General features: G+C 38.2%; 1 protein-coding gene across 9 annotated transcripts in view; it reads left to right on the top strand.

The window, feature by feature from the left end:
- The window catches only part of ANK3 (ankyrin 3), a 591,977-nt gene that overhangs the window by 115,405 nt on the left and 458,085 nt on the right, over window positions 1–18,487 (top strand). For 4 of the 9 annotated variants that reach the window (XM_072971467.1, XM_072971473.1, XM_072971469.1 and 1 more), the window contains exon 1: window positions 6,402–6,999. The exons of the other annotated variants lie outside the window; for them this stretch is intronic. In XM_072971467.1, coding sequence (XP_072827568.1) covers window positions 6,937–6,999 — 63 coding nt within the window. In that variant the 5' untranslated portion in view covers window positions 6,402–6,936. Of the gene's footprint in view, window positions 1–6,401; window positions 7,000–18,487 lie in introns of those variants that run through there. 9 annotated transcript variants of the gene reach the window in all.

Genomic DNA, 18,487 nt, shown 5'->3' on the forward strand with positions numbered 1-18,487 from the left:
TTCAGATATCAGTTGAGATTCCCTAATCATTCCTTTAGCGCTCATTTTGATTTAGAGTAGACGCCATGTGTTTTTCAGTCCTCTGATTCTTTGTCCTAGAAACAAATTCATCTTCACTGGTTATCTTGATAAACTTGAGTACAGTCACAAAAATAAAATCCACAAAATAAGAAATAAAAGTGATTAGTAAATGTAAAGAGACTCAACTTTTCCATCAATCAGAGAAATGCAAAGTAAAACCTAGCATAGTAATATTTTTCTCTTGTCAATTTGGCAAATACGACAAAAGACTGATGCTAAACTATGTTGGTGAAGGTGTAAGTGAACACACATCTTTATACACTGTGGAGGCACGTTTAGTTTGAGAACGGATGACGAACTCCAGGCGAATGACATTCTTACTGCTTATCCTGATGTGTTTTTCTGGATAAAAATCTTACTATGTCTTAAATGTATAAACCATTTTAAATTAGAGGCACATGTTTGCGTCAAAAGCATCAATATTAAAAATAATTCGAGGATGATTGTAAAGGATTGACATTGCCCTGAAATCCCTCACTTCAAAAGGAATTTGTTTTCTCACTTATTTGGTTGGAGGAATATGGGTCAAGTACCAGGAGAGATCCAGAGTACTGGGTGGTAATTGACAGAAACTTCTATTAAAATTAAGGATATTACCTGAACTTTATAATTCTTACTTGCACCTAATCTGAGGATTACTCATGACATGATGAAAACATCATTGGCTGGAGCCTAGGTCTGGCTTTAGTCCAGCATCATCTTTGACCGTGGGGCTCAGTGAGGCACCATCCTGGTTTCACAGGTGTGTGGTGCAGGTGAGGCAGGAGGCTCTGCGGGCAGCAGCCATGACCTTCATTCCACAGGCTCTCCACTTCACTGACCAGTTCCTCCTTCGTTGTAGTTTCTCCTTTATTTTTAAGTTTTTGCTGCTACAAAAATATCTCAAGCCCATTCCTTTTCCTATTCCATGAACAAATAAATTTCAGGCAAATGTGCCAGCAGTGATTAAGCAGAACAAAATGAAGACACACTCATCACTAAATCATGATGGTTTGAGTCAAGGTAGCATTAATGGTAGTGTTAAATTTTAAGATACTATGAGATATGGCTTAAGGTAAGGTTTTTAAAAATCTGATTTTTTTTCCCTAATCCCTTTTATTCTTATAGATGAAAGAGTAGGGGGTCTCAATATTACTATGCTGGTTGGGGTGTGGAGAGTTGAGAAGCTGCTGTTTAGGGTGAATGTCTGATGAAAAACGAAGGCAGTAGTGCTGTGTCTGGCCCTTTACTGCATGGCTTCTGCAGCAGTGAAAGAAAGCCCAGCAGATGTACTAACCCCATGCCTTTGGGTGTGGACCCAAACACGGGCATCCAGAGTTCTCAATCATTTTAATATCGACACTGCTGGAGATTATCTTTTACAAAGCAAGGGGCTGTCCTTAGAATCTGTCACCATGGTTCTTTTGGTTCTTTTAAAGTCATTTAGGATCTCTATCTTTATTAAGTAAAACACATGGATTTAGGGACGATCAAAGGAATGACTCATCAGCCCATCACCTCACGAAAGGATGTATATCTGGCATCTAAATATCTCTGGGCCTCAAAAGAGAATTGTTAGCCTAGTGAAAGAAAATTACCCTGCTCAGAAAATCATACTGATGAAAATGAAAAGGTTCAGGAAAGAAAAACAAAAAGCAAGCTACCCATTTACAGGCTGTAACTCTTTGAACATTCTGTCTCTCCCTGTTTTACTAATCCACTCTGATTATATCATTATATATTTAATGGGCACATGGCTGAATAATCAGGAAAGAAAGAACACCCAGCACAAAACAGGAAAGTCCTGCTGTGGACCTGCCCAAAGCGTTCTGATGCGTTGTCAAAAATGGAATTACCACATCAAAACTGTCATTTCAAGGGTAATGTTGCTTAGAGCAAAGCTAGGTTTAAACACATTTTCTTTTTAAAAAGTATTAATGAGTAGTACAGATAGCCATTGGCTATGGCAGAAATCATGTCGGGTATTTGAAAATGGGCTAAAAGTTGAGACTCAATTCGTGTTGTCATCCTGTTTCACCTCATGCCCACCCCTGCCTGAATTTTCATTTGCTCTCAGCAAACATACAGGTGTCACTGTGGGTCATTGTTCGATATGAAGACTCAGAGAAGGCTGGAAGCTTGAATACCTACAGCATATTTCTTCAGATGTTTATAATCACGTTAGAGATATTAAGACCTTATATAAAACATAACGGCTCAGATCCAGACAGTTACACACCATGGTACTTTTCATAGTTATAAATCATCACTAGGGATGACCCAGCAGTCCCACAAAATGGGACAAAGTAAATACCAGAAACCCACGATGAGCGTTCCATGAGATACACCCAGTGAACCCTAGTTATTTATTTTTTTATATATCTTTTTCTTTAATAGAGGTGCTGGGGATTGAACCCAGGACCTCGTGCATGCTAAGCATGTGCCCTACCCCGAAACTATACCCACCTACTGCCCTCTGCCAGTTTTGTTTTTAATTAAAAGTACATGCATAACTATTGAAGACAAGTTTGCTTACCATTGACTGTTATCTCAGACCTCACGCTGGATTCATTTTACCCTTTCTGGGAAATACTTATGTAGTGAAGAGAAAAACTTCCTTCAGAAGAGGAGTTTGTGGAATTGCTTCTGGTCCCAGTTCTACTATTAACAGGCTGGGTGACCTCGGGGAAGACTGGTCAGGGCCACGGGCGGATGAGGAGAGAACTACATACCAACGTTTCACTCAGCTCCAAAGATTTCCAGGTTTCCAGAAAATAGCTTACTTGTCTGTAGTTTTGTCTTCATCATTACAAGCATTTTAAACATTGAAGGCTAATGAATGGTATTAAGGGAATGCTGTTAGTAAGATTTAGCACTACTTTAGCTTGCCAACTAGCAGTGTAACTTACAGTAAGTGCATGACGTACAGCCTTAAAAATAAAATTAGTCTATTCATATAGTTATTTCTGCTGAACTTAAATGGAAAGTTTTTTTTTTACTTTTAATTTTAGCCAAGAAACTACATTCCATGTATTTTCAAGTGAATTTTATGCAGAACATGGCTTAAAAATTTTTGCTTCATAATAATCCCATCTCTCTTACTTCTGTGGTAAGCCACTTTCATTTTAAAAATAGATCTGTTCTACAAGACTTCACTTGGCCCTGGTTGTTGTCCTCTTATGCGAGTTGTTTAAGTTAAAAATAGAACTGTCTCAGTAGATCTGTATCAACTAGTTTATGATCATTTCTATCTGGAGTAAACTCTAATTAGGCAGGCCATTCTGTGGATTCATGTTTGGAAGCATTCTAATCTAGTTATGTTTTCCTCCTTGGTGACCTGACAGAAGGCTTTTGTGTCCAATATGATGATTTCAGTGTGTTTAGCTTCAAAGTTTTTTCCTAGGCTAGATTTAAGTTCCTCAAGGGTTGGGGGAATTTTATAATTTGGATGAAAAAGAGATTACCATTGGAAAGTTCTTAACACTTAACATTTTTATAACAGGTAATCACCCCTAGACTGTTTTCAGATCAATCAAATTACTCTTTAACCCAGAGCAATTTTAATTAAAATACATTTGAACGTTTTGGGTGTATTAAAAACAATTAGTATTTCTGTGAATGCATATTTCTATAGTATAAGTGTATGAAACATGTAGTTTTTCTATTTATTAAGTTTAAGTAGTTTTACTTTTTAACCTTTAAATGAATTAATTGTCTGGTTTTACCCCCCAAAATATGTTCCATGTTGTTAGAAATTAAATCACTATTGATTTTGTAATGTCTTGACGCCTTAGTTCTAACACAGAAACTTTTTGCCTTACAGACTTTTAGAAGTGTAATTATTAGTTCCTTCTAAAAAGTCTAGAATTTAATCAAGTTACAGAAAATGAACATAAAACATATTATACATCACATGCTTTTTATTGTTAAATGTAGCTTAATGCATTTTGTTAAGTATGCAATTTGACATATTTTATAATTAACTTTAGAAACTAGTCTCTCTATCAGATGTGAGTATACGGTATAACAGCTTGAAGTATTATTCAGTCAGATTTATGAGTTCATCATCAGTAAGGACAATTCCTAAAATGATCTTTTGTAGGATTTTGCCATATGATCCTCTTTAAAAGTCCTGTTTTTTCCCCATCCAACCAGCAGAGAGCACTTTAGCTTGTAACATAAGCATTATATACATATAAGTGAATAGAGTCTAGATTATGCTTTGTCAAAGAAATGGGTAGACAGTTATCTTCAGTCACAGCCCCGTTCTTTCCTGTCAGTTCCAGTTTGTTTCATCAATTTCCTAAATGTTTCATCAATTTAAATGCACTTTCATAGTTCAAAAAAGTTACTATAATGACGTTTTCCGCAAATGCATTCTTACGTTACTTCCTTGGTCAGAAAATTTCATATTAGTTGTATTTCATACGTTTTATAATCCTAATTAGTTTGTAAATTTTTACATGGACAAGCTAAATTTAGTCTCAATTTCTGTACACTTTTTTTTTTTTTTAAGAGGCTCATACTCTGTGGATACACAGTAAATAGTTTCTGGGAAGGTAATTCAACTCAATCATTCTTTAGACACTCGGAATCAAAATATCAGAATTCTACTATAAATGGATACACTGTCTTTGTTGCTTGACTAGTGAAGAATGCAGAGATTTAGATAGTCTGACTTCAGTCCACCTACTCATATCCTTTCGCTTATATGGAATTTGTATAAAGCGCCTACTTCGCTCTTGTCCCCTAAGAGGCCCACAACTAATCAGACTTACGCACTGAAGTAAAGGGAGGATAGGAGGCAGTAAAGGGACTGCCAATTCCCCTGATTTCCCTGTGTTTTGAATATGAGCAAAGGCTGAATCATGGAAGAAGCTGGGAGGTTTATTCCGCCATAGTCTGATTTTCTAACTTTCATTGCATGACAAGAGGAACGTTGAGAAATAGCAGCAGAAAGTGGGAACTGTGGGTAGGTAGCAGTTTAAAGTTGGAGTAGAAATTTGGAACATGGGGGTTAGGTGCCTCATGGCATTCAGAGTTCTGACCACACCAGACTTACTGAGATGTGCATTACTGTAATTAAATGATGTGGAACCTCTCAGTGGAAAAGTAGCTCAAGCAACTAACACACAGTTTGTAAAATTCATGTAACTCTTTGTAGGGTCATTCGCGTCCCTCTCCCCAGCCTGCTTAGACCGTGGGGAAGCCGTCTCAAGCATCCTTCATCCTCAGCTCTTTCCGGGGCACTGGTGATTAGAGGCATCGGGGAAGGAATGTTAATTGCATTTAGACACAAACCCCTTTTGTAAGATAGGTAAAGAATGGGAAATATTTTAGCATAAACATCTGTCCTTTGGGTTCAATATTTTAGCATCATTTCCTCAAACCAGCGCTAAATCTTCCCCCACACACCGTTGAACGTTAGTCCATGTGACGTATTTTTCCCTGTAAGGCTGTGCTTTATATTGGTTTTAATCCAGTTTCTCCCAAATAAAAATGTTAATACTCATTTTAATCCAATTTCTCCTGAATAAACATGTTAGAGTAAGGAAATAATAGGATGATTCCTAGTGTGTGGGTCCCTAAGGAGGGGTCTGGCCCTGCTCCCCGTCTTCTCTCCCCTGCCCCCGCTTTGCTCTCTCCCTGCCCTGTACCTGTGTCTGTTGTCTGCTTCACAAAGTCCATCTCCATCTTAGTGGTTGCCCACTGTAGCTCATGGAACCCCATTCCGTCCTCAATCAGGAAGGTACTCTTCAAGAGATGCTCAAATGACAACATCTGATAGGAAGTCTGCTGTGTTTAAATGGATGGAAGGCCTGGTGAGGGAGCTTCCATCCAGGTGTGAAGCCCCCTCAGACACTCATAAGCCTCAGGCTCAGGATGTCATACAGCGTGGCGTGTGTAATGGGACCCGACAAGGGCTCTGCTCTGAGCACGGCCAAGAAGCACAGAAGGTGTCTGCCCCGGAGACAGCAGCTCTGCTCTCTGAATATTTCCTGAATATTCTGAAGGGCTTCTTGTTGGTTGGTTGGTTGGTTGGTATATTCGTGGAAGGAGGTGGGTGATTAAATATGAGTGCTGGTAAATTGGGTATGGGGCTTTCTGTAATTAGCCCCTCATTAGGCATCTTTAGCTGAAGCTTGGCAGTTTGCCTGTCTTTTGGCTTATCCCATAAAAAAAGTAATCATGGAGAAAGTGTAACCTGTGGTCTTCCTAGTGGTAGTAGGTCTCTTTTATTGTTTGAATCATTGAGCTTTTTTTTTTTTTTTTTTTTGAGAACAAGTAACCCGATCTTTTATCACTCCTCGGGACCGCCTCCTTCTCTGCTATGCCCGATGCATTCAACACATGTGTTCGCCTGGGAAGCCGGCAGCACCAGAGCAATTTACATTCGGCTTCCCAGCCTGAGAGAAGCAGCAGATCAGCCTCTGGGAAAGCTTCAGAGACTTGTCAGCAGTCTGTAGCTTATTTCTGTGTATGTGAGGGTGTGTGTGTGTGTGTCTCTCTCTCTCTCTCTCAACATTTACAGGCTAGAATCACTGTGGAGGAACAGGCAACAAAGTCTTGTCAAGATTTTATCTCAGGGTAACGATTAGTTAAAAATGAAAGGCTGAAATACTGATTTTCGTTAGAAGGAGAATTGACTGATGTAGAGAACCCCCAGTTTCTTCCCGAGGAAAGCTGAACAGGGCCACTGCAGCCCGCGGCTGTCTGACAGCAGCAGGGGCTGGGTTTCAGCAGCGGCTGCTTGCCTGGGGAGCACCCGTAAATGGACTTGGGGCTCAATGCTGTGACTCTTTGTCGTGGCTTTGGATGTTGGAATACCGGCAGTGATCTCCTGTCTTTTATAAACTCACCTGATTTAAAGGAAAGATGAGTGAAGAACCAAAGGAGAAAAATGCAAAGCCTGCTCATAGGAAAAGGAAAGGGAAAAAGGTAAGAAATGAATAAGCAACATGTTCTCCCGTATTGTTCTCTGGCTCTGGGGAGGGAGTGATCTTCGGGCTGGATTTTTAAGAGGTTGGATTTTAAGAAGCTGCTAGAATCAGAATGCTTTTGTTTTTCTGGTCTGTTAATGGGTGTGTTCTGTGTTGGGGAAAAGCATTACAACTCAGCTATATTGCTAAAATATTTAAACAGTTAAATATAGTCATTTAGATCTCACTGAAGTGGTGTGTTTTTCATAGTGATATTCAGGATTATTAAGTAAACACATGTCCTAATTATGTGGGTGGGTGTGTTTTTTTCCCTTTAAATTTTCCAGAATGCTCGTTAATCAACAGGGTACAATTACTAATGAATATTATTATGGTATAGATGTTTAGCTTTAACACATATTTTAAGCAAACTTAAGGAAACCTGTGGTTATGCTTCAAAATTGCAGCATGGAGGTGAACTCCATTTTAATTATTGATCAGCTTATGGCTGACAAATCTCAGATTTGCAATCGACTCTGCAGTTGTACAGCCATGTGCCTCATTTGTCCATTGTAATTTGTAAAATCAATTTTATTTTCCATACAAATTGAAGAATCTTCAAAATAGCAGTAGACAGTTACTATAAAACTGTAGATTCATTATGGTTTTCTTGCATGTGTTTATCTTGAAATGTTCTCCTAACTTTTTAATACATTTTGAAATGGGTGGGGAGGTAATTCCCTAGGTCTAGCATTTGCTTTTGATCCATTGTGGTTTATAAACTGGCTTCCATAGGGCGTGCCACCAAGGGAAAAGACACTTGTACATCTGTAACAAAGAAAAACAAATCCTTAAAACAGGATTCTAGTTCATAGCCGTTGAAGAAAAATGTGGATGATATTTTTTTATCTGTAATCAGAATCTTCAGATACTATATTTTCATCACTGTGACTGTTATATATAATTGTGACTCTACATAAGGTTGAGGAAGCATTTTAATATATGCTCAGCCAATGGACACGTAGAGAATTGGTTGGTTATAGTAGAGAAGATAAAGATTTCAACTACTCGTTGAATTGTCAGGCATTTACAGTTTTTCTCATAATCTCTTTATTATTTAGGAAAAGATTCATTTCAATATGATGTTCTTAAAGGAGGTACTCTCAGCAGACTCCTCTGAGGACCACACTGACCAACATGCCAACATTCTAGGGCAGTGGTTCAACACCCCACAGATGAGGAAGCAGTATAGGCTGACTTAAGTCAGCCCTGACTTCTTGTGCATTGTCTGGGCGGGGGTTGAGGATGTTGCAAAGGTGCAGTTCTGATTTCCCAAGGGAGCAGGTCACAGCTGCACAGCACAAACGATTTGTTTAATGCCTGGCAGAGTGGTGCTGGTCTCAAGGAAAGGTGTCAGCTTTGCTCATGTTTATGAGATACGGCCTTAAGTGTCTGACAGGCTCCACCATGATTCTGAACACAGAGTGTCACAGGGAGCCAGACAGACATCATGAGGCCGACAGTGCAACCCAGATTAAAGTGAGCAGTGGCTGGGTCATTGTAAATCATTGAGCTTTTATGTGGAATCCTTTAACATGGGCATTTTTTTTTTCGCTCTTCCTTGAAATTATCCCGGCCATGTTCCATTTCTCCTTATATTAGGTTATCCTACTCAGAGCACAGTATTAGGTCAGTTGCTCTGAGCCTTTTCTCTTCCATTCTATACGCTTCCAGCTGCTGCCAGTGTCCTCTTTAGGAAAGCCTTCATCCTCACATTCTGCCCCAGTACCTTCCAAACCCCCTCCTGCCTGCTCATTGACATCCAGTTTCCCAACCATGGAGCTTGAGGCCTTTCCCAATCTAACCTGCACCCACATCCCGAGCTTGTTCCCCCTTCACCATCTATTTCCTTCATATCTGACTCCATCCATACTGGAGTTCCTATCATTTGCTGAATGAATCCATTTCTTCCGATGCTTGTCCTCCATCCATGGAGAAGGCATTTCTATGCCAGCCCACTTGGTGAAATGCTACCCATCCTCGAAAGTCCAACCCAGGTCTCACCTTCTTGAAATCTGTCGATTCACCTCTAGTTAGAAATTAGTCAGTCTTCTCGATTGACATAGCACCATGTATTGTCAGGACGCGTAACACAGTCTACTTCTTTTTCAAGTTATCATGGACCTGCTCTGTGTCCTTGATCACATCGAGCCTGCTGGTACTCACCTCAGGAGGCACTCAGCTTGTTCCCTGTATGGAGTTGACACTGAATAGATGTCCCGTAGAATTATCTCTACCATTTGCTGACCAGAGTTCACCAAGAATTTTCAGTGTTCAAGCAGATGCATACTGAATAAGAGGTATCTTTTAAATGAATAGGCCTCCCCCCATATTTTCTGAGTAAAGGTCGTGTATTTTTTGTTGATTTTTAAGTACACACATTCACATATGTGTGTGTATTCCAGTTCCTTCCAAAACACATATTTCACAGAGTCTCTGGCTGTTCCAGATGACCTACACTGCAGCATTGGTGGGTGTGGCCAAATGAAAGCATTTCAGGTGAGAAATACATGCAGCCTGACAAATTTTATTGCAACAAGCCCTCCAAGATTTAAAAATTTTTCCTTATGGAATTATTTCTTCGATAGAATTTAGTGTGGAATTCTTTCTGTATCGGAATATATCTCAAAGTGGCCTTAAAGATTGTGTGTTGGTGCTGAGTGTTTTCAGAGCAGATCACATGCTTAACGCATTTGGGTATAACTCCTCTCATGAGACCTACTTAATACTGGAGTCAGTAAGATCAGTGTGATGGGATCATTATATCATTCCTTTTGTTAGCACAAAGTATTTTGTATTTTGTTCAAGAATATAAGGATTGAGATTGATGTTAGGAAATATTTTTTTCTAATAAGTTCTCTATTTTGTTCTGGAATGTGATGAGGGTGTGTGTGCGCGTGCATGTATTTTCACATTCCATAGCTATTCCCTCTCCTTATCCTATTTACAAGAGAAGGATTTACTAAAAGTCACGAGACCTGAGTTCTAATCTAGTTATGCTTCTGAATTGATGTATTGTCTTGGATAGAACAATCAAACTCTTTATCTGTTAAAAAAAAAAAGAGGTTCGTATGCCTTGCACAGCTATCAGGAATATTATGAGAGCAAAATAAAAAATAACAATAAGACCTTACTTTCAAAAGAGGGTTTAAAATGATAACATCTAAACTCATAATGATTGTCATCATGGGATTTTTAACTTGCTATAGAGTGGCTGATTCTAGAGTAGAAATGAGGACATTTTGCCCCACCCGATATTATACTGCCAGAGTATAATAACCAGTCACCAAAGAGAAGGATAAAAAAGTAATATGTAATGATTTTATTTATTTAGTATCTGCATGAGTCAGCTTGGGCTGCCATAACAAAGTACCGTAGACCGGTTGGCTTAAACAACAGAAATTTATTTTCTCACAGCTCTAGAGAGTGGAAATCCAAGATCCAGGGCCAGCATGCTTGGGTTCTGGTGAGAGCTCTTCCTGGCTGGTAGATGTCTGCTTTCTTCCTGTGTGCTCACATAGCCTTTCCTTGGTGTGTGCAAGTGAAGGTCCTTCTCTCTTCTTCTTATAAGGCCACCAACTCTGTTGGATTAGAACCCCACCCTTATGACCTCATTTAACCCAAGTCCTATCTCCAAATATAGTCACATTGGGGATTAGGGCTTTAACATATGAATTTGGGGAAGGGATGCAATTCCAGTCCATAGGAGCACCCAAGGAAGGGTGTGCTGTTCAGATTCCTGACTTAAATATGCTTAATAAGCCATGTGATGGTGATTAAAGTCCTTTCAATTAATGTAGTTATTCAGCCAGTGCTATGTAGTGGAGAGCCTGAGGCTCATTATTGGGCCAGAGTCAGCTATGGCAAATCAATCTGTGCAGAAAGTGTAAGGGTACCAAACAGAGGTGAATTCAGATTCCATTGGTGGCAGAAAGGAGGAACGGTAAAATCCGTTTGCGGATGACATCAGGAAAGGATGCACTGAGGAAGGCATGTTTCAACTGATGTTTAACAGATGTTTTTCAAGTGTTCCCCAGGGGGTAAGAGGCTTTCAGATAGCATGTGGGATGAAAGAGAGAAAGATTTGAAGCAGTCTGGTTTGCTTAGGAATCTAAACATTGTGTTGTGGTGTTGGAGTATAGAGTACAGGGGTGTGTTATTGCAAGATACGAGAATGACATTCAACAAAAGGCTTTAAGCAGATGAGTTATCAAAGTAAGATTTGCTTCCTAGAAAAACACCCCTAGTATTTGGTAGAAATGCTAGGTCTTTATTTTATACCATCATTACATCTGTTAGGAATATACGTCATTATGTCATATAGTTTCATTGCCAATGATTACTGTGGAATTGGTCCCTTAAGGGTTTCACTGATTTTTTTTTAGTGGCAGATTGAAGAAGATCACTCATTTGGCCCCTGCAAGGTAATGAGTCCCTTTGCAGGGAGTTTGCTTGTTTCCTAGGGAGTGTCAGTAAAGAGATTTTCACCTTTTCAGTCCAGCTGCCTTTTTCGTCTTCAGAATTCAAAATAAATTTCTTTATGTAAATTAGTTTTTATGGTTTGTGTTTCTTCTGAGAGTGGACATCACCACGTTCTCTTTTTCTTTCTCTTTTCTCCCATGTCCTTGCCTTATGTCCGAGAGTTGTACTTGTTTCTTCTCTGATGTTGCTTAAATTATCCAAATGTACGCTAATGTTTTGAGGGGCAGTCAGGGGAGTATTCGTTTCTGATGTTCACTCAGTGTTCCTAGTGCTCCTAGAATTTCCTTGTTGGATTTCTCTTTGGTTCCAGGGTCTGTGCTGAGGGTGCCTTGAATACCCGGTGCCGTCCTGAAAGTGGTGTGCTGCCACCTCTGGAGCACACGGCAGTTGTATTGCTTTGTAATTTTTGTTTGTGTGTTTGGACTTGCTCAGTTTGCTCGTTCCTGTTCTACAAGCAACTAACGAAGTCTTTTGTTGGTGATTGGGGTGAGTTATTTGAGTTATGGTTCACTGAGTGTGATCATGTGTCCAGTGCATGGTAACTTCTGAGGGGCTAGGGACACACTCCCCCTCAAGTGGTTTTTATATCTTTGTCCATTTCACTCTATGCATCATTGACAACTGTTTTTTTCTCTTAGTCTTTTCTAGTTAGAAATGTTATAATTTTTGTATTCTCTGAATATTCTTCCTCTTGGTTGTTCATCCTTCTGTCACAAATGCCATCAATTTTATAGGTAATAGGCACTTCAAGTGTTGAAATGTCTATGGAGCAGAAATTTTTACTCCTCCAGTAATTAATATGCAATGGTATTTTCTTGAACTTAACACTGGATTTTGTTCCTTTTAGTACACAGATTTCCATGTTGTTTTTGTCCAATGTTTTTGTGCCTTTGGAACTTGCTTTTTGTAGGCAGGGATTGAATGAATGAAGAGAACCTGGGAAATTACTTCTTGATTTCAGGATTTCGTAAAATGATAGACTTTCAATATAATATTACCTTTTTAAAAAATCGAATGTAGTGTGGTGACTTTATCTGGATTTTTTTTTCCCGAATTTTTTGTTAGAAAGGGGGCGGAAAGAAGCGTGGTATACACTTATTTTCAGTATAACAGCAGCCTTGGGGCATGGACTCTGAGCATGATTTTTAAAGTGAGGAACTGATATTCCTTTCCCTGGAATTCCAAAGTCCAAAACGAAAAACTGAAAATTTTTTCCAAACTTCTTTGGCGGCAAAATCTGACCTAACCTGAACTCATTTGGTAACAAAACCTGTTCTGACCTTATGTGAAGCTATTTATAGTCTTTATTTATCCTCCTTAGTGTGAATATTTGTACTATTTTGCTGCAGAGGTAAAATTTCTTGTTTTATGGAGTGCTGTCCCACAGTGCTGTGGGGGCTGTCTGTAGTATTAGTATATACCTTTCTAAAATCTGGAAAGTTCTGAATTCCAAACCTTTTCTGGTTGCAAGGAGTTCAGATGTGTGAATCTGTACTGCCTCTGAGCTGGGATGGGACTGGTGATGAGCCAGTGTGACTAAAAGTGAGCTTGGAGTTGGGAGGAAGGGGCTTGTTTTGTCCTTAATAAATTCCAGATAGAGTGGAGCTTTGTGATGCCGAGCACTGTATCAAAGGTCCTAATTGCAGTTTTCAATCTTGTAGGAAAAATTATTTCCAGGAGCATTCTAACAGATACTGGCTTGCTTGGTAATAAATCTGAATTTTTAGACAGGGAGGTTTTGAAGATGTTTATAAAGCTTGGCTGGCTGGCTGGCTTTCTTTCTTTCTTTTTTTATTTTTTCCTTTCTTTCTAAGTAGTAAATTGTGGCTAGTCAATAAGAAGAAAAAAGAAAAGGTCCTAATGTATTATTTATATTACTTAGGAAATTCTTAATTTTTTGCTGTTCACAGCCATTTGATGAAGTCACAAAATTAACTCTGGTATATATTTTCTGGAAGAAAAGCTAGACTTTAGGGAAGTTATTGTTTGAATTGTTGTGCCTACTTGCCAAAAAAAAAATACTGTTAATCATATGCAGGATAATTAATTTCCCACAATGAGTACATAAAATGAATTTTTCTGTCATCCATCCTTAAATAAAAATTCCCATTTATGCGTGTATTTTTTGCACAAGTTAATTTTTTAAAGTTTCCATTCTATTTTCCTGTTTCACATAATTGTAAGTATAAAGCAGTTTATTACATGGCTGTGTGAATAGCTTAAAATCTAGATGTTTCTCTCAACTGCCTATTCTTCTGTTAATTCTATAACTCTAGTCATTGGATTCCATTGGTCCTTCCACCACCGGGGAAGTAACAGGAACAAAGCATATTTTAAACTTGCTGTCATAAAGTATCTCTTCAATATTTTTAGAGATACCACTTGATATACTGGCTTTAACTGTGTCCTTAAGAAAAACAAAACTCTAAATCATTTATGAAGTTTTAATGCTTGAGTAGAGTTTAGATTGTGAAACTCAGAACATAATTAAGCAGTTTGCTCAAGGCGAACTGTCTCTGTAGGCAGCCTCAAAACTTTCATATTGCACTCCCAACTCACTCATCTTTTAAATTACACGTTCCACAGAACATGAGGTATGTTGGTCTGATGTTTCTGCTGTGTGTGTTTTGAAATAAAGTATAATCATGCAAAGCTATTTAATAGATCTAGTTCATCATTTTGGTTCTGCCTGAATGCCATACCATTTATTTTTTCAACAAGTAGTTTTTGAGGACTTACTATTCTGGGTGCGAGGGATTCGTTAGGGAGCAAGGCAGACAATAAACATACAAATCGGTCACTAGCAATAAGTCAGTATGGAAATTCCACAAGAGGTGCTCTTGTGAAGAAAGAGTCAGAGAAGGGACGAGTCCCCTAGGCAGAGTGGCAGAGAAGGCCTCGCTGAGAAGGTGACCCTTGATGTGTGAGCTCAGTCACCGCAGGGACTTGGTCAGCTCTAAAAGATGACATTTTAGATGGAAGGACATGTTTGGGAAAAGGCCCCTTTGGTGTTTGGGTTCCAAGGAATTACAGCACTTGAATGGACTCTCCCAGTGGGCATGAACTTTAAAGATTTCTACACAGCTTTCACATTTTTTTTTCTCTTGGAATTCAGCTAATGTTTAGTGAGTTTTCAGGGTAAGGAATAATATTTTAGGGAATCAGCTGGAGACAGATATACGGCATTCAAACACTGTGGCGCCCCGTGAAATTGGGAAAATGAACTTTTATTCTACTTTTCCCTTTCCCTTCAGTGCTACTCATTGTTAACCACTGTGACGTAGGTCCAGTGAGGAATTTAAAGCCTTCTTGCAGAAACCCACATCTCCTAAGCTTCCAATTAACACTTTCCTCCTTGGAAGACAGTCTACCTGATAAATTAGAAATACAAATAAAAGCACACATCAGAAACTGAATTTAATAACCCTTGATATGATGTTTGTACACAGTCATTTTGCAAATAGCAAATATGTAGCCTATGAAATATACAGTGCCTATACAATGCCTTACAACATGACATGTGTCATATTTAATCTTAGTGTTTTGTGGGTAGTTAATGAAAAATTAAGCAATAATTGTAGTAAACCAAGTTAATTCCTTGACACAAGGCTTAGCCTCTAGATAATTTATTTGGGAACATTGTGTTATTTTCATGATACTGGCTTATGAAGTCTTTACATGCAGTGATTTCATCACCGGATCATTTGCTTTGGCATTTTACAGAATTAAAAAAATCTCTGTGGAACATTGTCATGTTATCTTTTGTGAGGGTTTCACCATTTTTCAACCTAGTTCATTTTAACATAACAGAAACTTTAAAAATACATACAGAATTTGAACCACGGTGGTCTGATTATTAATGAAAAAGATTTTGTGTATAATTATAGGTAATTAAGTGAATCAGGCATTCAGGTAAATATTTATGAATAACTTCAAAGTTTCTTTTTAAAAACAAAGGCAACTGCAGTTAAGATTTGATGGATTCCCACCCCCCTGCCCCCACAGAGATGTTTATCAGAAATTTAATGGCTTGCCTCCTACTACACATGAGGGGTTATTTCACTCAATCTGTTGTTTTGGACAAATAGAGAATCGCAGGAAGCAGCCTGGTTTCAGATATTTGAAGTTCCCTGTTCTCACCCGTTAAGCAGGGCTCATCCTTCTTACCTGTTCTTTATGTCTTAAAATTGGAGAAAAATGTACAGGGTGTTTATGAAATTAGAGTAATACCAATAGGTTCCAGGATTCTGGCCTTTCTTTTTAAAAATATGCTAGATATGGCTTTTGATGAATTCAGTTATGTGGGTGTGCCTGAAATAGGTCCTAGCAACTTACATCAACACGTTAGTGCATGAAAAGTTTTCACTGCCTTTCACAGAATTTTGCTATTTTAGAGGATCTCTAGAACAAATCTCTAAAAATGAAGGTCCTTTGTATGATCAAAATGTAAAAATTATAAAATACCATTTTAATTGCTTAAATTGATGACCAGTTTTTTCTCATTAGTTCACCCGATGAAAATGCTTTTAGCACTAATCTCTTATCTCTGAGTAAAAGGTCTTTGGGGGTGAACTTTAAAATATTATGATCATAGGCTTATGGTCAGTGGGAGACACTCTTCATGGGAAACCAACAAGAGCAGAGAACAGAATCACACACACTTGAGTTTGAATCTTTGTTTCTCCATTTAATAGCTATTTAAAGTTAGTCAAATTACTTATATTTTCAAAGTCCTCGTTTCCTAGTCTATAAAATGGGGATATTTTGCTTATCTAGAGGTTTAACTAGAGGATTAGAAATAGTATATGTCAAGTGTCTAGCACAGCTCTTGGCCAAAAATCGACATAACGGCACAGAGTAGCTGCTGCTGTCATCAGTGGTAAAAGCATTTATAGTGTTAGATGAGCTTTTGTACTGCTTATTACCTGTGAAGAGAAGCAGAATTTGAGGGATATAATTATAGTTCATCATCTCCCCGTATCAGAATTTCTGTGTATAATTTTAATATGATGTGCTCTCCTTTCTTCTTTACAAATCAGAATAGCTTGTTTCATGATGGTAAAATTAATTTGTAATGTTAATTTCTTACATTTTTAATAAGAAAATTAGAAATTTGTCTTCCAAATATAACATTTTTTAAAATTATCTTTTGATTTGGGTTAGAAAATTACACATTTAGTCTGTCTCTAGTGAAATTTTGATTTGGGAACAGATTTATGGAACATACTGCATTATAGCCATAAAAATTGGTAGACATGGTTCATTATATGTTTGTGTAATGTTGACTTCTGTTGGATCTGGTTGTTACATTAGTAAATTGGCACAGTGGTGTATATTTCACTCTTGTGTTTGTGTTCTAAAAATCCTCACAATTTGTACTTTATTTAACCGTTAGGATGAGGGAACAGGGTGGTGTATAAGAAAGAACAATGGTGCTGTGGGTTTTGTTTTTGGCTCCAGGGTAACAGCAGCAGGGGCAGTGTGATGGAAGAAAGAGGAGATTCAAAATCAGCTGATATTTACATCACAGACATTTAAGGCAGTTTGTATGAAAATGATCACTGAGTTTACCTGTGTGACTTTGAACTGAAACTTCTCCTTTTCTAATGTTGGAAATGTAGCTGAACCAGATGATGCCTCTGGCACTGATGGGTTTTCAGACTCTGCTTTCTACCAGAGATACTGAATTCGTATGTTCAAAGCGTTAGTGCTACAGGTGAGATTTGGGTGTTGCTGTGGGCTTGCTGAAGGGAGGTGAAGGCTTCAGAGAACCCCCTCACTGTTGTTGTCATCTTCTAGCCAACCTCTCTAATGTTGTTTTGTCTCTAACGGTATAGCCATTTATTTCCTAATTTGCATTTTAGTTTTTGTATTTGTATCATTGAAGGGTAAAGAAGGCAAGGAACACTTCCTAAACTTTCACCCTGCAGGTCGAATTCCAGTGGCCATTCTGTTATTGTATTTAGCAACACCACCACATGAGTCATTCTGGATTTAAAGTATGTGTATCCCAGAAACTAACACAACATTATAAACCAACTATACTTCAAGAAAAAAAGTAAAAATAAAGTATGGCATCTAAAGCAGCTTTAGAAAGAACACACTATTTAATAACGAAGTGAGTAGTTGGGCGCTCTCATTTCTGGACCTTTCACTGATACCCACTCGAGGGACAGTTTGTGTGTTGTTTACACCTAGATCATGGACAGTTTGCCACTCTGACTTTTTTTTCCCCTGAAGTAAAATACTACAGCATAAAGACTACCATTGCAACCATTTTAAAGTACAGTTCAGTGGCACTGACTTCATTCACAATGTTATGCAACCATCACTGGTATCTAGTTCCAGAACTTTCTCATCACCCCAAATGGAACCCCTGCAATCACTCTGTATTCCCTCCTCCTCCAGCTCAAGGCAGTCACTAATCTGCCTTCTTTGCCTATGAATTTACACCTATTCTGGATATTTCATAGGAGTGGTTCATACAGTATATGTCCTTTTGTGTGTGGCTTCTTTCATTTGGCATATTGTTAATGTTTATCCATATTGTCACATGTATCAGTACTTTATTCCTTTTTTTAGCCAAATAATATTCCATTGTATGGAATTCCACATTTTATCTATCCAGTCATCTGTTAATGGGCAGTTGGGTTGTTTCTATCTGTTGGCTATTGTGAATAGAGCTGCCATGAACATTCATATGTGAGTTTTTGTTTGAGCATCTGTTTCCATTTCTTTAGAGTATATTCCTAGGAGTGGAGTTGCTTGGTCATAATAATTCTGTAGACATTATGTAGCTTATTAAGGAATTGTCAGAATGTTTTCCTTTGATAGGTTTTTATAGTTTGATTTCTATTGTATTCATATTTCTATATCTTATTACATATCCAGTCATATTATTGTTTTGGAGGGTTTTTTTGTAAAATATAGTGAAAATTGGTATGTATTTATTATAGAGAGATAGA

The sequence above is a fragment of the Vicugna pacos genome, chromosome 11 (genome assembly GCF_048564905.1).
Source record: "Vicugna pacos chromosome 11, VicPac4, whole genome shotgun sequence".
Lineage (NCBI taxonomy): Eukaryota > Metazoa > Chordata > Mammalia > Artiodactyla > Camelidae > Vicugna > Vicugna pacos.